General features: G+C 45.1%; 1 protein-coding gene across 2 annotated transcripts in view; it reads right to left on the minus strand.

The window, feature by feature from the left end:
- Positions 1-18953, minus strand: part of VPS13D (vacuolar protein sorting 13 homolog D) — a 2754556-nt gene that overhangs the window by 2250714 nt on the left and 484889 nt on the right. For both annotated transcript variants that reach the window (XM_086921894.1, XM_086921893.1), the window contains exon 17: positions 16963-17093. In XM_086921894.1, coding sequence (XP_086778020.1) covers positions 16963-17093 — 131 coding nt within the window. The remainder of the gene's footprint in view (positions 1-16962; positions 17094-18953) is intronic.

Below are 18953 nucleotides of genomic sequence, written 5' to 3' on the forward strand. Positions count from 1 at the left end.
AAAAGTGTCTAGTAAGAAATACTCCTCAATGGCATCAGAGTGCATTGACACTCCATGGTAAAGGGCAGCTCTGTTTAATAGATGATTAAACCCAATACTTTCTTCTGTAGGGGAAGGTTTTGTTGGGTAGTACTGAGGCTCAGGTATGTCTGGTGCATTGTTTGGTATAAAACCATATGCCTCGTCGTCCTTGGGATATTGGGGGTTGAGATCCTCATCTAAAGGGTATGTTACATCATTGCCCCCACCTAAATCATACTCTTCGTCAGTGTGGTGTGATGATGCAGGAGATTGAACTGGAGAAGTTATAGGTTCAATGTAAGGATTACGAGAGGAAGAAGGTGAAGGAGAGGAAGGTTGCATTGGAGAAGTTGCACAGTCCTTCTTTTTGGCAGGAACCACAGGTGGAAGTGGTGTGTCTGCTGGTCTTTTGTTATAGGGAATTGCTTCTGGTCTTTTTTATATGGAATTGCTTCCACATGTCCAGTTTTTGGATTAATATAGACTTTTTTCTGTTTAGGATCTGGTTTAAACAGTTCTTCTTGTTCTATAATCTTCTTTGGTGTTGATTTTTTCTGTGCCGATAGAGGTGGATTAGTGTTCTTTGCCTTAGGAGGAGTGATTGAGTCCTGTGGCAATTTTTTCGGTGCCGAAGGTGGTTTAGGCTTGTCTGTTGCATGCCTTGGAGTCTTTGGTACCGATATCATAGATTTTGGCGTGGAGACAGGTTTTATTGGGCCTGCGGCGCCGGAATCTGGCTTCCCTTCTTTATTTTTGGAACCGGAGGGTTTCGGAGTCGAAGCTTTCGGGTCCGGTACGGTTCTTGGCTTCAGCACCGATGTGTCTTTTGGTTCAGGTGCCGAAGGGTCTTTGTCTTTGGGCACCGAAGGGCGTTTTGGCTTCGGTGTCGAAGAATCCTTCGGTGTCGAAGGATGTTTCGATGCCAATGGAGGAGGTGGAATTGGCACATGTTGTTTTTTCGGTGCCGAGGCACCGGAAGGCGTAGTCTTTTTCCTAGGAGCCGAGCCCTAAGGCGGGGCGTCGGAGGGTAAATCTCGGTCTCGACTGTGCCCCATAGGCGGAGTGACGACCGCTGCCTTTGTCTTGGGTAGTGTATGTTGTGCAGGGGCAGTGGTACTCACGGGTTGTCGAGATGGAATCGAATCGTCTGAGTCCTCTGCCCCCAATATGATCTGGAGATCAGGCGAGTCTTCCTCGGCGACGAGTGGAGCCTCGTCCTCGGAGATATCTTCAATTGGATCTTCGTCCTCGGAGACGTCTTCTTCGATGATCTCCTCCTCAAAGATGGCCTCCGGTGCTGGCGCTGATCTCCTCATTTCGTGTCGACGTGCCCTCCGATCCCGAATGCTTTTCTTCGATCGGAAGGAGGCACAGTCTGCGCAGGTCGACTCATCGTGTTCTGGCGAGAGACAGAGGTTGCAGACCTCGTGATGGTCGCTATGAGGGAATTTTGCTCGACATACCGGGCATCTTTTGAATGGAGTTCTGTCCATGAGGCGTAGGCCGTACGGCGCAGATAGGCCCAACGGCCCGCGTCGACGCACCGGAATGTAGCTGGTGATGCCAAAAAGTCTATTCGATGTCGAAATGAGTTTATCTAAAGTTTCTCGCTTCGAAATTGCAGAAAAAGTCTTTTCTAGCCGGAGTGGAAAACTTTCATCCGAACCCAGTGGCGGAAAAAAACAATCTGAAGATGGAGTCGATGACCATGCGCAGTATTGTCCAAGGGAGGAGTCACCTATCTCGTGACTACAAAGACTTCTTCCAAGCAGACAACAACCTGCAATCATCCGAGCCCAACACCAGGTGGCCATCTATTGCTAAGTGTAGGATCTGCAGCTCATATGCCTCGAACGCTCTTTTTTTAGAGTATTTTATTTTCAACACAGTAGGTTGCGATTGAAAAAGCACCCTTTCCTTTTTAGGCTCCAGTAGCTTCCACTAGCCAAGATACCTTGCACTGGTGGTTGCCTCAGACAGTCACTTTTTTCTTAAGCTAAAAGAGGCGAGTAGGATTAAAATTCAGTTGTTTTTATACCAGACACAGCAGATTGATTTTAAAGTGGCCACCTTGCATATGTCTGAGAGAGGAAGGTTTCTCAGCCACGCTGTGATGGATTCTTTCCCACTAGTGAAATGGGCACTATTTCTTCCTTGTGGGGTTTACTAACCAACTGATGACACAGGGCTGTGCAAGCTACAAGTGTTTTGAAGAGGCCAGATCCTGGCAAATGTGACTACAGTTGAAAAAGAGGTGGTTACGTTTGCAGAAGGTCTTTGTTTTATCTAGATAGAGACTACTAACTATCCTAACGAAATAATAAAGGCTCTACTGCTGAAGATGGACTGCCAAATAAAGCCAGAAGAGTAATGGGCTGGTTAATATGCAATTCTGATATCTCTTTAGGGAGGAAAGAAGGTTGCATACACATTACTATTCTATTTAGCTGAAACACAGTGTAAAGTTCATTACACCATAATCAAAACTTCTTCCATTTGAACGAATAGCAAGCTCTAGTCAAAGGCTGTTTCACCTCTCATAGAATGTCCATGCATGTCTGGGGCAAATTAAGAAGGCCACATTTTCTGGTCACGCAAGATTTACTGCTAAATTCAAGAATAATTTGACCCTCTAATTTGGTGAATAAGTTTGCTTTGCATGGGCATGTACGAGTAGGAGGGATGGAGAACCAACTATAGGATGTGCCATGCTTGATGTCTGAGACCCCTTTCAATTATATGTAATACTGCTTTCCCTGTTACGGAAGTTGCACATACCACATTTGGTTGATGATACCTATTTGTAAGGATGGATCGATTACTTAAATAAAGAGATTCTTTACAAAAAAAAGTTTGCTTTGCTGGGCAAACTCTTCTATAGCTTGACTGGCATATGTAGAGAGTCTGGGTACCAACACTGCCTTGGCCAGTCTGGTCCAATGAAGAATGTTCTTGCTTGGCAATTTGGGATTTAGGAGTGACTGCTGGCATTAAAGGAACCAGGTTAAAGTCTACAGTAATATCTGTGACTAGTTCATAAAAAGGGCATTGCCCAGTGGACCTGCTTCTGATAGCCTGCATGCAAATTCTTGGCATTTTTGTTTTGAGATGTTGAGAAGAGCTCTATTGTTGCATAGCCCCATTCTGTGAAAATTCAGAGAAGAATGCCATTGTACCAAACCTATTTGTGATTTCCTTTATAAAATCGGCCTAGGAAACCTGACTGTTGTACAAGACACTTGGCATGTGAATTGCCTTTATTGATAGGCTCCAGGACAAGGCCCACAACCAAATCTTCTGTGATTCCAGTGACAGTGATTTTGAGCCGCCATGTTTGTTTGGGCAGTGCACAGTCGTCGTGTTGTCTATTTCAATTAGAATCTTGTTTGCCATCACAGATGTTAGGAAGACCTGGAGAGTCGAGTGCAGGGCACAGAGGCCAAGCTAATTTATGTAGTGAGAACTCTCTTTTTCTGACCAACGCCCTTGCACAGACTTTTGCACTACCACAAAAGAGATTGTATTGAGGTTGCTGAGTTCCAAAGTTTGCCGTCCCAGTTGGCCTCCTCCTGAGACCACTGTTCCTTCACACATTGCTGGAGAAGCCTCATGAAGTTTCTTCTTTCAGAACAATATAAATGCAAGAAGCAATTGACCCTAGTGGAGAGTGATTATTTGGGCTGAAAGATTGATTTCTGAATGAGCAGCTGAATTTTCTCCAAGAGTTATGACACACTCTCCTCTGAAAGAAACACTTTTCCTTGCAATCTGTCTAAAGTTGGTGCAAGATAAGCTAGAACTTAGTTGGGGATGTTACCGATTTCTGGATGTCCTTATCAGTCATTTGTTTGGGTAGGGGTAAATGAATGGTCCTTTACATCGAAGGTGATCTGTCATATATTTCCGAAAAATTTGAGGGGAAACTTTTAGACAAAGCAGAAACACTGTATGTTCTTAGTGTGATGCTCCTACTACAAATCTTGGGTACCACCTGTGCTTATTTGCTGTGAGAATGTGAAAGAAGGCATCTTGTACATTTACAGTGCAGATTTAATTCTCTTGCTTGAGGTGAGGAAACATTTTATTAAGGGCTAGCATATGAAATTCTTCCCTCTTGAGCCACTTGTTGGCCATATGTCAATTAAGTATTGCTTTGACACCCCTCTTAAGGCCGTTTTCCTGATCCATAAACAATCATGAGCAATAAATACCTCTCACCTTTGTGGGGCAGAGACTGGTATGATTGGATGCATCTTCTGCAACCTGTAGGTCCCTTTTCTCAGACTGGTGAGTGAATCTGGATTTGGTGAACCAGGGGGCGAAGGTGCCCTGAAGCATAGAGGAAGCATCTAATCAAATAATGGGCACCCACCTGTTTTAACTGATCTTTTCCACTCTTTCAGGAGCAAAGACACTGCTACCCCCACTAGAATGACGAACAGCAAATTATGTTCTGCTACAGCTATTTATTAAGTGTGCATCTACCCTGGGGTGTCTTGGCACTGACTTCTACTGAGCAAGGAAAGGAGCCTAGTTGTTAAAGAGCCATGTTTTGAGCTCCTTCCTAAAGGAGATCAATATGGGCATAGCTCTGACGTGAAGGGGAAGGTAAACAAAGCTTAGTGGTTCCTCTAATAAAGCTTCTGCATAGGGCCTGAAATTTGATACAGCTTCTCATTGGAAGCCAGTGTAATCACCGAATTTCCTTAGCAACAGATTCGATTTTAGGAACACCAGAAAGGAGTCTGGCAGCAGCATTCTGCACCATCTGCAACTTATTAATGTGCTCTTCCTGCATATATGAACAAAACGGCTGTTGCAATAATCCAATTTTGATAAAAACTAACGCAGCAGTTTGTCTTTTTAGAATGGGCTGGAATGCAAGGAAATGTTTTCTTAATAACTTAATCATTCTAAGCAGGTAGAAGCAGGAGAGGTCCGAAATTAAGCTTTTTATCTATGTAGACTCCTAATTGTTTTGCCTTGGTCACTGGAATGGGGGCGGGTCTATTTCTTCTGGCCACCAAATAGGAGACCAAGCAGGAGAATGATTACTGAACAGAAAAACCTTGGTTTCATTAGTTAAGTCTAAGACAGTGTCTATTCATCCAGGAACTCATTGCCAATATACAGTCATGAATATGGGGGAGATAACCTCAATACTGTTTTTGAAGGCTGACAGGACAATTTGTGCATAGTCCGCGTACGAAGTTAAAGAGAGGGTAAAAAAACGTAATTAATAGAGCCAATTCTGTAACAAACATGTTAAACAGTGTTGGACTGATAGACGAACCCTGCAGAACCCCACATGGGACGGAAAAAGAAGATTCAAATTGACCCAATGCTATTGATAGTAGTCTACCAGAAAGAAAATAAATAAGTAGAGACTTGGCCTTATCCTTGATACCCAAGGTGCTATGACGGTTGACCAGGCATCCTGTGGTCAACCGTGTCAAATGCTGCTGACAAATCAAGAAGAATAAGTGCCACAGCTCCTCTTCTGTCCAGCACGACCGAAATCTCCTCCGTTGCTTTAATCAAAGCTGACTCTGTGCTATGCCCAGACCTGAAACCAAATTGAGCGTCATCCAGCAATTGGTTCTCTTGTAAGCACTGTGTGAGCTTAGAGATCATAACATGTTCTACTATTTTGGCAGGAAGCTCAAGATGGGCTGGTAATTGTTGGGATCACCTAGGTTCAGGCTGGGTTTCTTTAGGAGCTGAAGAATAGAGGCATTTTCTCACTGAGTGGGATAAACTTCAGAAACATACATGGAATTAACAATAGCTGCAAGATTTGCGCCTATATTATCTGGAACAAGTTTCGGGATGGGGTGGGGGGTGGGAGGGGGGGACTGGGCATGGGTCAGAAGGCGAGCCGGACTTTGAGCTCCATAGTGACAGGGGAAAATTCAGAGAAGGAGCTACCTCATGAGTGTCCTGAAAAGTATCAGTTACTAAATCAAAAGGAATAGAGGTCTCAAACTTGGAATACATTTGGTTGACTCTATCTTTACATCATTGTGCCAAAGTATAGTAAAAAACTTGAGTGTTGTTGCAGGAATTATTGCCCGGAAGTGTGGTGAGTTTGATACCTCTTAGGAAAGCTGTGTGGTAGACTTTAGCGGTCTTAATTTGCCATTTGCTGAGTGAAATTGTCGCTCTTTTCCTTAATTAGGAGATTTCAATATTTTGATAAAGCCTGCTTATACCAAGAAACCCAATGGCGGAAAAAAACAATCTGGGGATGGAGCCGATGCCCATGCGCACTGTAGTCCAGGGGAGGAGCCACCTATCTCAGGATACTTCGAAGACTCTTCCAGGACAACAATGTGCGATCATCCGGACCCAACACTAGGCGGCGATCTAATGCTAAGATATGAATTTAGCAGCCCACATGCCTCGAACACCAAGATTTTAGCAACAGATCGTATTGAGGCCATCAACATCTTTCCTGTCTCCTACAGTTCTGTTTTTCCAACCTAAATGCCTCTGTGAACCATGGGGCGGAGGGGGATATTCCTATTCATGGAGGCTTTGGTATAGGGGTTAATTTAGAAAAGGCAGGCTGAAGCCAATCTGTGTAGTGTTGAGAGGCCTGATGATTTACAACAGAAGTGAGATCAGGTTGAGTTTTAGCCAACTGTTGGGTGAGGAGAGAACGGTTTATTTCTTTCCAAGGCCGAAACTGACTTGAGTGGCTAGGCCTGATGCTTGTAGATCGTTCTAACATGTTTATCTCAAAGATGATAGCATGATGATCGGACCAAATTAGAGGTAAAATATCCTTTTTTATATCTTTATTTATACATCTTAGAACATACAGATTACGGCATGCCATCCTGACCGGGCTGGTGCTGAAGATGTGTACAAAGGCAGGCATCTACATATCAACATTTCAGTATACAAGGATGAATTCAGATGAGTAGATAAACCAGCAATGCTCACAGGGCTGTGTCTTCTGTAGAATCCCTGCTGGTACATAGGGCAGTCCGGAGGGTCGCAGCAGTAAATTGGTGGAAAGGGGAAGGAATCCCAAAGTTGGGTGGAAGAGGAACAAGAGGAGAAGGGTAGAGAGATAAAAAGGGGGGATAGGCAGAAAGGGGAAAAGGGGAGGGAAAGGGGGGAGAACTGGAGGCAGGAAGGTATTATTTCCTGGTAGAGGTAAAATATTCTTCATAGAGATCTGGGTATTATTAGTAAAAAGGCTGTCTGTCTGGAAAAGTGAGTAGGTGAATTAATTTTTTTAGTAAGCCCCAGCGAGCCCAATGTATCCAGAAGGGCCGGTGTGTCTTTGTCCAATGAAGCATCCGGGTACAAGTTAAATTTGTCTAGTACGGTGATGTCCCTTTCACAAGCAATGGCCTCAAGGAGGGAACTAATATTGTCTACAAATTTACCTCTAGATCCAGGAGGGCGGTAAAGAAGCATGCCTTTATGTGCGTACTTGGTAGGCAGTGTTATGTTATGAGAGTGGTTATGAGGGGAGGGCAGCCGCCTCAAAGTGTTGGCTGGCTGTGATTGAGCAGTTCTATTTTTAGAACGTCTATGTTGAAAGGGGTATCCCTCTATTGAGGCTTGCAGAATATTTCCTTCTCAACACCCCGAGTCTTGCATTTATTTTCCTCATTCTTCATCTCCACCGTTTTCTGTTCAGTATAGTTCCGAAACAATGATCCACCAGAGAATGGGAGACTCAGAATCTTAAACTGTAGATCAGTCTTCAGGGCAGTGAGGCATTAACAGGATGAACAGAACAGAGGGATTATATGGCAGCAACCATATGCTGCAAACTCTGCTCAATCCATAGCCACAATAGTAACCTTACTGGACACCACTAGCCCTCCTGTACCTTCTCTTCAAAGTCCTGCCTGTGAGGTATTGGAAGGGCTTTTGCAGAGGATTTGAGACCATCCAAGACTTCTCTGCCATACCGTTCTACAAGGGCAATCCCACTGCCAGTTTTTAGAGCTGTTTCTGCTGTTTTGCACGACTCCCTACCAGCCATATCCATTCTTTTGTGCTCCCTGTCAGGTGGTGAAGAGGTTTTGGAAACAGGTGTATATCTTCTATGAGCAGCTGGCACTATTAAAGAAGCAGGTGACATGGAGCTGCTGCTTTGACAGTGTCAGGAGGGAGGAATTTCTCCCCTACCAATTACAGTAAGCCCAATACAACTGCAAAAATAGGTCTTGGAGATGCTTTTGGCTTAATGGTTTACATTATCAGTGACAGGGATGCCAGAGGTACCTGTATGGGAATATTCAATCTCAACACTCCACTCACTGGCACATTGCGATAGGCGGTTAATTCATCCACCTGAGAGACCCTCAGTGGTGAGTTTGCAGAAGATATGGGAGTATACAAAGACCTTGGTTCCCCAACATTTGACCTTGACATGAAGGGTTATAATGACTGTATTGTAGTCAACATAAGCGTGTCAGACAAAATCAAACAACCAGTAAAGGATGAAACACAAAACCAGTTTGCGAAAGTAGACAAGGTAGAAGTATGAATGAGTGTTTTGGTCCTGACGAATGCTGAGCTGACCTTGGGCTCCTTAGCAGAAACATGTTGACCATCTTTGTTTATTTGTCACCTTTGTGAGGACTTATTGGTTCAAGCTAACTCAACCAATCACCAGTCCATTGTTTTTTCACTGTTTTTACTAGAGTTAGAGCTACCTTCTCAATAAAATTATTGTCTGATGAGTAGCCCACACTCTTTTTAAATCACGTTTCTAATCACCATTTGTGTTTCTTTTTCTACTCTTGGGGACCCAATGAAGACAACTGGCTACCGACTTTTGCAGTTGGTGCCTGAGGGTCCTTTTTCTACACTAAGCACGTGCACCCTACCTTTTTACTAAATTTCAGAACTCTTAGCCGGTATAAATTTCTACCTTGTCTACTTTCGCAAACTGGTTTTGTGTTTCATCCTTTACTGGTTGTTTGATTTTGTCTGACACTCTTATGTTGATTACAATACATTTATTTCGGAAGGGGTAAAAGAGTGGTCCCAACAATACCCTTTCTCTCCTGTTGTTTCATTGGGTTATAATGACTGTCAATTATGTCTTCTAGATGTGTATGGGAAGCCTTAATCCCTAAAAGGAGACTGAGGTGATTGAGGAGAACATGTTCAACCAGCGAGCTTCATGGTGACAGGGTCAGTTTCTTTATGGGAGAATTCAGATTTGCTGTGAAACCATATTCAGAGGAGGTGGGAAATTAAGAGGAAGCAGTGAAGTCTGCAGAGGATCTTGTTTAGGGATGACAAAACAAAAATACATGTTGTGGAGACAGCTCTGCTTTAGCCATTTCTTAGGGTATGAAGCTCAGGAGCGAAGGCAAATGATGAAAATCGAAACTACTACCTGGGCCACGCAGATAGCTACTGCGACGATGAACGCTGTGACAACATTGAATGGATGGATTAGATCCATGGCAAAGGATACGCCCTCATGCATCTAAAATGTTTTGACAGGGAGGGAGATGCTGTATTGTGCTTCGAGGGCAAAGACCTGCTGGACCAGTGGTGATGGTTGTGCTTTAACGTCGAGATGGCTCTCGACACAGAGCAGGTCACGTCAGAGAAACTCAACGGTAATACTGTTGTCTTCAATGGTGACCAGTAATGCCGTTGATGAGAATGATGTTGATGTCATCTTTCAGCCTTTTAACCTCTTTGTGACATTTTGTCCTAAGCTTTCCCTCTGTGGAGGCTCTTTGGGTTTGCAAACACCATCACAGTGGAACAAGGTGCTCCCTTTAGGGCTTTTCCATCTTTTTGCTCTGCCTCATTCTTAAATCATCTAATTTGCCAACAAGTATTATTCCTTCTTTAAGTGTCCTCCTTACCATTTATTTATTTATTTGTATTCAATCTATCTATATATATAAAAACGAAAGGATGTCTGTTTGGCCTTTATGCATTACTACACCATTCATCCGATTGCCATGAAACTTTGGTAAGTTGTTGAGTATACTCCCGCGAAGGTTTCTGGCAACAAAAAAAACCCAAAAACAAACAAAAAAATTTGTTAAAAGTTGTTGAGTACACTCCCGGAAGGATCCCACTCACAGGAGCTAGAAAAAAAGAACTGACTCTGAGGTAACGCCAGTACAAGGCATTATGGTTAGTAGAAGCTGGTTGAGACTTAAAGGGACAGGCTGTTTTTAGGTTTTGACTGGCGATGCGTACTTCAGTACGCATCGCCAAAAAACCTTTTGATGTGTGTGTGTGGGGTCGAGAATACGCCCTCTCCTCCCATTGGCTAGCTCCATAAATGGAGGCTAGCCATTGGGAGGAGGGGGCGTCCGTCAATCTCGGACCAGATTCGGGGGCGTTCCCGAGAATTTTTGGCTTTTGGCAGCCAAAAGCCCTCGGGAACGCCCCCGAATCTGTTCCGACATTGACGGCACCGGGAAGAAGTCCAGGTGAGTGCTTGCTGAATCCCTGGAGAGGTGTAGTTCAAGTACCGTGAAAGGGAAGAGTACGTAGAGGGGTTGTGAGTTAGCAACCTAGTGTATTCTGGGAGCTGTAGTCCTAGTTGAGTTTGATTGACGCAATTGAAGTGATACCCCTGCAAGCCATGATGTGTAGGAGAGCTGAGGATTGCTCATTTCGAGACAGTGAACGGCTGAGAGCCAGGGAAGCATCGGCTCTCACTTGGCCTTCCTCATGCCTTTGCTGCCAGCTTTGCACAAGCACTAGCTTGTTCAGTACTTCTCCAGCCTTCCATGGCGTGATTATCTCTCCCCTGTCACCTCGTCTGGGTGTTGCAGCTGCCCGGCCATCCTTTCTGAGGCACTACGGACATGAAACTGACTCGGCCCCTGCCGTGTACTGAAGCGAGTTGTAGGTGCTGCCATTCCTCTAAAACGGCTAAAAGCGCTTTCTGGGACATCGAGTAAGGAGCTCCTCGGCTTTTGGTGCATTGCTGGAAGGGGCGTGTCAGTCGTTTTCCAACTGTTTATTAGCTGTGCTAGAAAGCAAGGTGTGAAGCAGACAGATGCTGGAAGGTGTAGTTGCATTTATTTATCGTGCTCACCTTAGCTGCCTTCCGCAGCTCTGCCTGCCTCACGGTCTCCAGGACTGACTTGTAACTGACTCAATCTCGGCCCTTAAGCATTTCTGAAGCCCGGCCATCTAGGCTTCGGACATGAATTGTAACTGACTCTACCCCTACCCCACCAGCAATTCTGAGCCCCAGCCTGTCATACAGTCACCAGACAGGACTTGTAACTGAATGCCCTTGACTTACCAGCCTTTTTGAGGCCCAGTCATATGGTCATCGGAACTGACTTGTAACTGACTCTGCCCTTGACCTCCCAGCCTTTTTGAGGCCAGTCATATAATCTTCGGACTTGACTTGTAACTGACTCTGCCCTCCCAGCCTTTCTAAGGCCCAGTCATACGTCATCAGACCGGACTTGTAACTGACTCTGCCCTCCCAGCCTTTCTGGGGCCCAGTCATACGTCATCAGACCGGACTTGTAACTGACTCTGCCCTCCCAGCCTTTCTGGGGCCCAGTCATATAATCTTCAGACCGGACTTGTAACAGGCTCAGCCCTCCCAGCCAGAGAAGTGCAGACTCGTCCATGAATTCCCCTAGCGCTGGTGCAATGGTATGCAAAGGCTGTTCATATTTACTGAACGTGTCATAGGCTGGCAGCTCCGGGCAGCCCTCGCGGAGCAGAGGAGGGGAGGGGGAAGAGCGACAGACAGGAAACCCAACACAATGCCATCGGAGAGCGGGGCGAGAGAGAAGACTGGCTCTGCGGCCAGGAAGAGGGGAGGACGCGGCATGACAGGAGGAAAGTGACCAGAGAGAGGGGCGAGGCGCCGGAGAGGAGCAGAAGGGACGGGGACAGGGAGGACAGGAAGAGGAAGTTCGGGAAACCTCCCCGCGAGCCCAGAGGGGGATGCTCGCCGAGAGCGGAGCATGAGAGCAGCCAGAGAGACACCAGTACTGAGACAGCGGCGGGGAGCAGGGCAGGAGAGCCGAGCGGCGGTCCGGAGGAGCGGGTGAGTGCGCGCCCCAGCCCCAAACAAGCTGTCAGCCTCCAGTGGCAAACACAGGACAACTCACTGCATGTTTGCGGTGGGACCTCTTCCGCTCAACCATCTGACAGCTGCCGGAAACTTTGCCCGGAACTGTCAGATGGGACGGCTGCACACATAGAGAGAGAACGCCGAGCGTCTCGGTGTGCTCTAGAAGACCCCCATCCCCCTCCCTAATCCTTGATGGAGAGTCTTAACGCCAAAGGATTAGATGACAGCCCCGGGCTTTCATTTCATCAATCATTCAGGTGTGTTTCTCCCGTCATTCAACTTGAAATGAAGCCAAACTACAACTCCCAGCGTGCATTTTGCTTGCAGGTTAAAAACCAGGTCTCCACGTGCGGTGGCCTAGAGCGAGCTGATCCCCGTAACAAGCTCCTCTATCTCCCTAAGAAGATGTTTATTTTGTATATACCGCTGGCCCCCGCCTCCCCCACATGCTCTGGACCCAGGGGGAGGGTGTGTGGGGTGGGGTGGTTGCTTTATCTGTGGACAGCAGATGTGTGCTGGCCACCACGCCTGTTGTGTCACTCGCTGTACTCTGGGTATTCAAAGTTTTTTTTTTTTTTTTACTCCGTCCTGACAGTTTATATATCAGCTCGTCTTCTTTGGCAACAGGGGAGTAGCTGTGGTGCAGCGGCACTGGGCACATACGCCTCACGGGCTCACTGAGCCCTCGCTGTGCTGCATTTTACTAACGCAACAGCAGTCAAAGTAGCTCTCTTCTTGCTTGCACCAGGAGAAATGGCGTCCTGGCTACGCTCCTGTTTGGCAACAGCACGCGCAGGCACTGAAGGAACCTAGCAGTGAAGTGGTTTTCAGCTTTGTGCAAGTCTCTCGGGGTCGTTAAACGTCAGGCTCTCAATGCCTGCACAGCACTCAGTTCATTAAACCTCCCGGCCCAGCACTTCTGACCGAGGGCGCATTTCTACACACACTTGTCAGATGGAAGTGGCTTGGCTACTCTTGGACCATACTACCTGCACTACTCTTCATTTATTGCAAGCACTGCCTAACACAGAAGTCTACCAGACGACTCCATGTCAGCGAGGCCGCCATGCCCCAGTGCTGGGTTTTTCTTTCGCAGGTCATTCGTTTCAGGTTTCTTATTTCGATAGGAAGCAACTGTTGCCTGCTTGTGCCTCACTTTTCGTGCCCCTGTTGCCTGCTTGTGCATCCGTTTTCATACCCCTGTTGCCTGCTTGTGCCTCTGTGTGCCCCTGTTGCCTGCTTGTGCCTCCGTGTGCCCCTGTTGCCTGCTTGTGCCTCCGTGTGCCCCTGTTGCCTGCTTGTGCCTCCGTTTTCGTGCCCCTGTTGCCTGCTTGTGCCTCCCTGTGCCCCTGTTGCCTGCTTGTGCCTCCGTGTGCCCCTGTTGCCTGCTTGTGCCTTCGCGTGCCCCTGTTGCCTGCTTGTGCCTTCGCGTGCCCCTGTTGCCTGCTTGTGCTGTGTGGGTGTGTGTGGAGGGCTCTGTGTAGCTGTGTGTGTGGGAAGCTTTGTGTGGCTGTGTGTGTGGGGGGCTGTGTGGGTGTGTGGGGGGCTCTGTGTGGGTGTGTGTGTGGGGGGGCTCTGTGTGTGTTTGTGTGTGTCATTTGCGAGAGATAAAGCTAGTGGCATTGTAAATGGCAATGCCATTTATTTATGTTAAAAAACATAAATAAAAATAATGTCAAGAGCAATGCCAATAGCTCTAACTTTAACAAAGGCAAAACCATTGCATTGTAAATGCTTGTTTCAACTCTGATCATCTTTGCCTATCAGGCTGCTATTTTCCTAATTACTTAAATATGTAGACAGCAGTAGGTGTTACTGGTGCTGTAATGTAGTTTTGTAAATACTTTTTTTCACACAACAAATAGTCTAAAATTTGGAAAATCTAGCCCGTGATAGGCTTTTGGAGGGTGTCCCAGTATACTGGGACATTTTTATATGTAGTGTTCTGGGTTAGCACATCCATTGGGGAATTATTCTAATATTTATGACTGTGTCCTTATGACTATCAATGGTTGTCCTATGAGGCAAAACGGTAATTTTTACTTACCTGGAAAGAAACAGTAACTTTCCTGTAATCAAGGTTCTCCATCATTGGTATTAACACAAAAATGCCTACATGAATGTGCAGGATACCACATCAGCGGTGAAACCACATTGCATACATCCATGCTGATTCACAGTAGCCACAGTATAATCAAGCCATTTCTACTATCAACTCAGTCTATGTTATGCTAATGCACTGCTACGGGGCTCTTGTTGTTACTGTAATATTGCCGAGCAATCCTGTTGAAATATATAAATGCCAATAAAAAGATTTAAACAAAAAATGAATGTTGTTATTGCAATATTGCTGTGCTATTCTGATAAAATACATATATGCCAATAAAAAGATTTTAACAAAAAATGAAGTGCAGGATCCCGAAACACAAGTTTAAGTATTTTATTCAAATCTAAAAATTATTTAAATAAAGAAAACATGCAATGATAAGGCAACGTTTTCACTCTTTACTTTTTCATTTTTAAATGAAATTTGAGAAGTAAATTCAAGATACATCAGACTTTGCAAACAACTTCCGATTGATATTGCCACCTAAACCTGTAAGCACTTTAAAGTGCACCTGTACTAAAGCTGACACTACCCTTTTCAATATTCTAGGAGCGGACCTGTGCCATATTGCTGTGCAAAGTAAGTCAGGCAGTGTAGTGTAGTTTTGGCTAACACATGTAGAGACAGAGAATCAAAGGAGACTCTAATTTAGACTCCGTTTCTGGTTCACAGGAAACTGGATAGAATGATTACAACTTCAGAGAGAAAAACCATGTGGCACAACCAGGACTACAAATAACATTTCTTTCACCACTTCAATAGAGTAAAAAGATTACCTCGGAGAGATAAAAGAAATATGGTGAAGCATGGTTTAGAGTGGTTTTGTACATAGATTACCTAGGGATGCCTTACCAACCAGGGTATCTTTCTCTGATTCAAAATATAAACAGTACTCCTTTGCGAAAGTTTGCACTGATCACTAGATAGCAGCCCAGCAGATGCTTATGACTGAAGGACATCTCTTGAGAACAGAGGTAGCTCCTTTCCTTCTGGAGAAATGGGGTTTTGGTTTGCTGGAAAGGCCATATTAGATAGCGGAGATAGAATGGACTTCCCAGCTAGCTAGCTGTTGTCTGTTATAAAGAAGCCAAATCAGTGTAAGCAGCTCCAAAACTGACAATAAGCTGTTTTAGTTCACAAATGCTTTAGGCTAATATCAAATAAAAGTTTAGGACTTACTGAGCATTTAAAATGTGTACAGAAATTGTTGCCAGCTTACATGGATGCTGAAAAAAGGCTGGAACAAAACATTTGTGTTAAGATATATCTATAGTAGTCTAAATTATAATAGGTTAGGTAGAAACGAAGGGTCTTAGAGGCATTATACCATGAAGGGAGACCTTCTGAAGAGGGCAATGCCCATCTAAGGAGGATCACTGGGAGTAAAAACATTCCTCAGGCTACCAGACGGACATGTGATCCTCCAAGCCAGGATCCTACTGGTGAGTATCAGCCTACATGAGTCGTGGGATAATATTTAAAAAAACGATGAAAATCAACATACATGAAGGTATATAATGATAACAATACCACCTCAATACTCATTTCAGATGGCTATGCAGTCTAACTGTGAGAAATTTCTCCAAAAAGACTGAATACACTACCTTTCCGATCTCACCAGTTGACAAAATTATTGTGCACCACAGGATAAAAACAGAGCAGTCAAAAAGCTAAATTTAGAGGTCTACCATCTTTTTGAGACTCATGTTCTGAAGCTGCAAGCCAGACCATTATGAAAGAGCCTCTTTGAAATAAGTGTCAATGGTATCTCTCATGAAGGCAGAACTATTTGGAGTCTCTGAATGTTCATGAGGAATCCATGGCCCGTGATAATAGTGTAGTGCAGTAGTTGAGATATTCAGACTCACTACACTCACATCTGTTTTTGAGCGATATCTCCATAGAGTGTCAGGAAACAAAAACTACTATGCTCAATTAGATGTTGAGATCAGATGGTATACGGACTATGGACATGTTAACCCAATGTTTTAACGGGCGAGAGAGAGTGTTAGTCTGGAATTCTTCTTTTAATGCAATACTTTTGACATACTTTAAATTAGGACTTCAATTTCTTTTGCAAAGGAAAGCTTCTCTTTAACTTTGAATTGTGAGATGTGCATTACGCAGATTCTATTTTTTATATAAATACATCATTTGCTCCTGGCAATTTGTCGTCTATAATTGCAATAACAGACTAAAATCTGCTTTGACTGGTTTCCAATTTAAAATTTGGGGAACTTCAAAAACCGATTGTTCAGAATGTCTCTGTTGCACGGGGAGGTTGCAGTTTTATTGAGCGGTTCAATTTTAGGTAATGTGAAGATATGCAACTGTCACTGGTAGCAAGGAGCTTATATCAGTTTACTCCCAGCCATGTTCATAATGTCACACATTTGAAATTAATGTACAGTAAAACACTGAAGTAACATGATGTAACACTAATGCAGATAATTTTGACAAACACAACTGTTGCAGAGATGTCTGATTGAATAATAAAGGAGTATTAAAAGATTCTCTGGCAGTTCATCTTCTCACGAGGGAATGAATAAGTTGCCCATTCTTGCTGGAACGAAAAACGTCAGCTGTCCTTGTAAATGAATGTTATAAAATCTGCTCTGACAAAGTCTGCTGATTCCTTTATTTGAACTAGTTTCATTTACCTTCCGAATACTATATACAGTAAGAATTAAACTAACACAACTCCACTTAAGGCCCATCTTGGAAGATTAATAAAGCACAGAAGTGTAGTCTCAGATTGTTTAATGTAGAAACTTACAATAAACTCTCCCACAAGGAGACGATCAATAGTTTGTCTAATTTCTGTCTTCGTCTGCATTTTCAGCTTGTTGTATTGCCTCCTGGCAGCTTCTGCTACCCTTAGTTCGAGTTCAGACTGATATCCAAATCCTGCAAGTGTGAAAGGTAAAGACGGTCAGAAAGAGCATTGCAAACTGAACGTTTATCAATAGGCTCAGGGAAGCTGAAGCGTATTGTTAAAGGTTTCAAACAAAAATGTTATAGAGGTTACATCAAAGACATATAGGAACTAAGCTGTGGACTGTCACACAAACACTCCGCTAAAGCAGGTGGGTGAGAAAGACATTATCAAACAATAAAAGCTGTTATTTAAACGTAATGCATTTAAGTCTGAATTAGTAATATGTCTACAATCTGCACATCCAATCCGTATCCAGATACTTGACAACCATATTATTTTAGGGGGTTCTAGAGGTCAAAGAAGCAAATGTATAAATCAGACCCTCACAAGAAGCTTTTTCTGAACTGTGGTTACCACGTCTGCGACCGAATTGAGACTGGTTCTGCGGCCTGTGGCTGGGTGGACGTCTGGGGGTGCCCTTCCTTGGCCGCGAAAAGCGGAAGTTTGCTGGCGCTGGCCGAGGCCCAAGGACTTGGCCGTAGCCCTGGATTCCTTGAAATGCTGTAGCGCACTGTCCGCTTTGTCGCCAAAAAGGCTACGGCGATCGAAGGGCATGTCCATGAGCGTGGCCTGGACATCCCCGAGAAGTTGGAAGGACTCAGCCAGGCCTGGTGGTGAACTGCCACCGCCGTGGAAATCACTCTGCCCAGCGAGTCCGTGGTGTCAAGTCCACATCTAATTGAGTACTGTGCTGCATCCCACCCCTCCACCAGGGCTTGAGCGAGCCGTGCAGGGGCCTCCTCCGGACACTGTGGCAGCACGTCTGCAACCATATCCCACAGAGAGTGGGTGTAACAGCCCAAAAGGCAGGTGGTGTTGACAGACCGCAGCCCCAAAGTCAGAGAGGAGAACAGTTTCTTTCCAAACTTATCATACCTTTTGGATTCCCGATCCGGACGAGCGGTCGGGAATGCGGTCTGCATCACCAGGCTCTCGGGGGTGGGGTGAATGGACAGAAAGCAGGGGTCGCCCGGAGCCGGGCGGTGGCGTCGGGCCACGTTCCGATCCACAGGGAGGTCTGTAGAGGGCTTGGTGCCCATCAGAACGTCGGTGAGGGCCTCGTTAAACGGCAGTAGAGGCTCCTGTGAGAAGTTGGCCTGATATGTAGTGCTCACTATTCTAGTGATCACTGTGTATCATTCCAAACGACCCTTATTGATTATTGGTTGTAAGTCAACCTTTAGACCAGCTATCCTAGTACCATGGACAAGAGCAGTCTTTAGGCTAAACTCTAGAGGGGGTGTTAAGCCAGCTGTTATACCATCACATATACCCCTTGAACACCAAGTGAAAGGACACCACACAAAATAAAGTACATTTATTTAGAACACAACAGCCCTGAACTCTTTATGAGGACAGGGCGCTAAGCACAATACAAAGCTCTTAAGAAAATACGCAAAGTCGCACAATTTACACAAATGCCCGAGGGGCACATAAAAAACCATATACTACAAAAGTGGAATGCGAAATTACTAGCAGGTAAGTACTACGCTAATAGGCTTTAGGATCGCTAGGACTTGACTACTGAACCTTCAGATTACTAGCAGGAGGCCTAGGGAGATCGGGTGCAGAGTGTGCACTCTCACGCGGGATGCGGGACAAAGTCTATGGATGCTAGATTTCGTAAAGTTAGTGTTATCGGACGAATCCAACTAGGTAGAGCTGAAACGAAAGAGGATCTGGACCCTTGGATAGCAAAGCTATGCTGCAGCACCGAAATGCTGAGTTTACCTAGCCCAGGGGCTGCGGATGCATAGGTCTGGAAAGACGTCGGGAATCCTCGTTGCAGTCTATGGAGCCTGAAAGAAGAAGTTGCTGGCAGGCGACCA

Source organism: Lissotriton vulgaris, chromosome 5 (assembly GCF_964263255.1).
Source record: "Lissotriton vulgaris chromosome 5, aLisVul1.2, whole genome shotgun sequence".
Lineage (NCBI taxonomy): Eukaryota > Metazoa > Chordata > Amphibia > Caudata > Salamandridae > Lissotriton > Lissotriton vulgaris.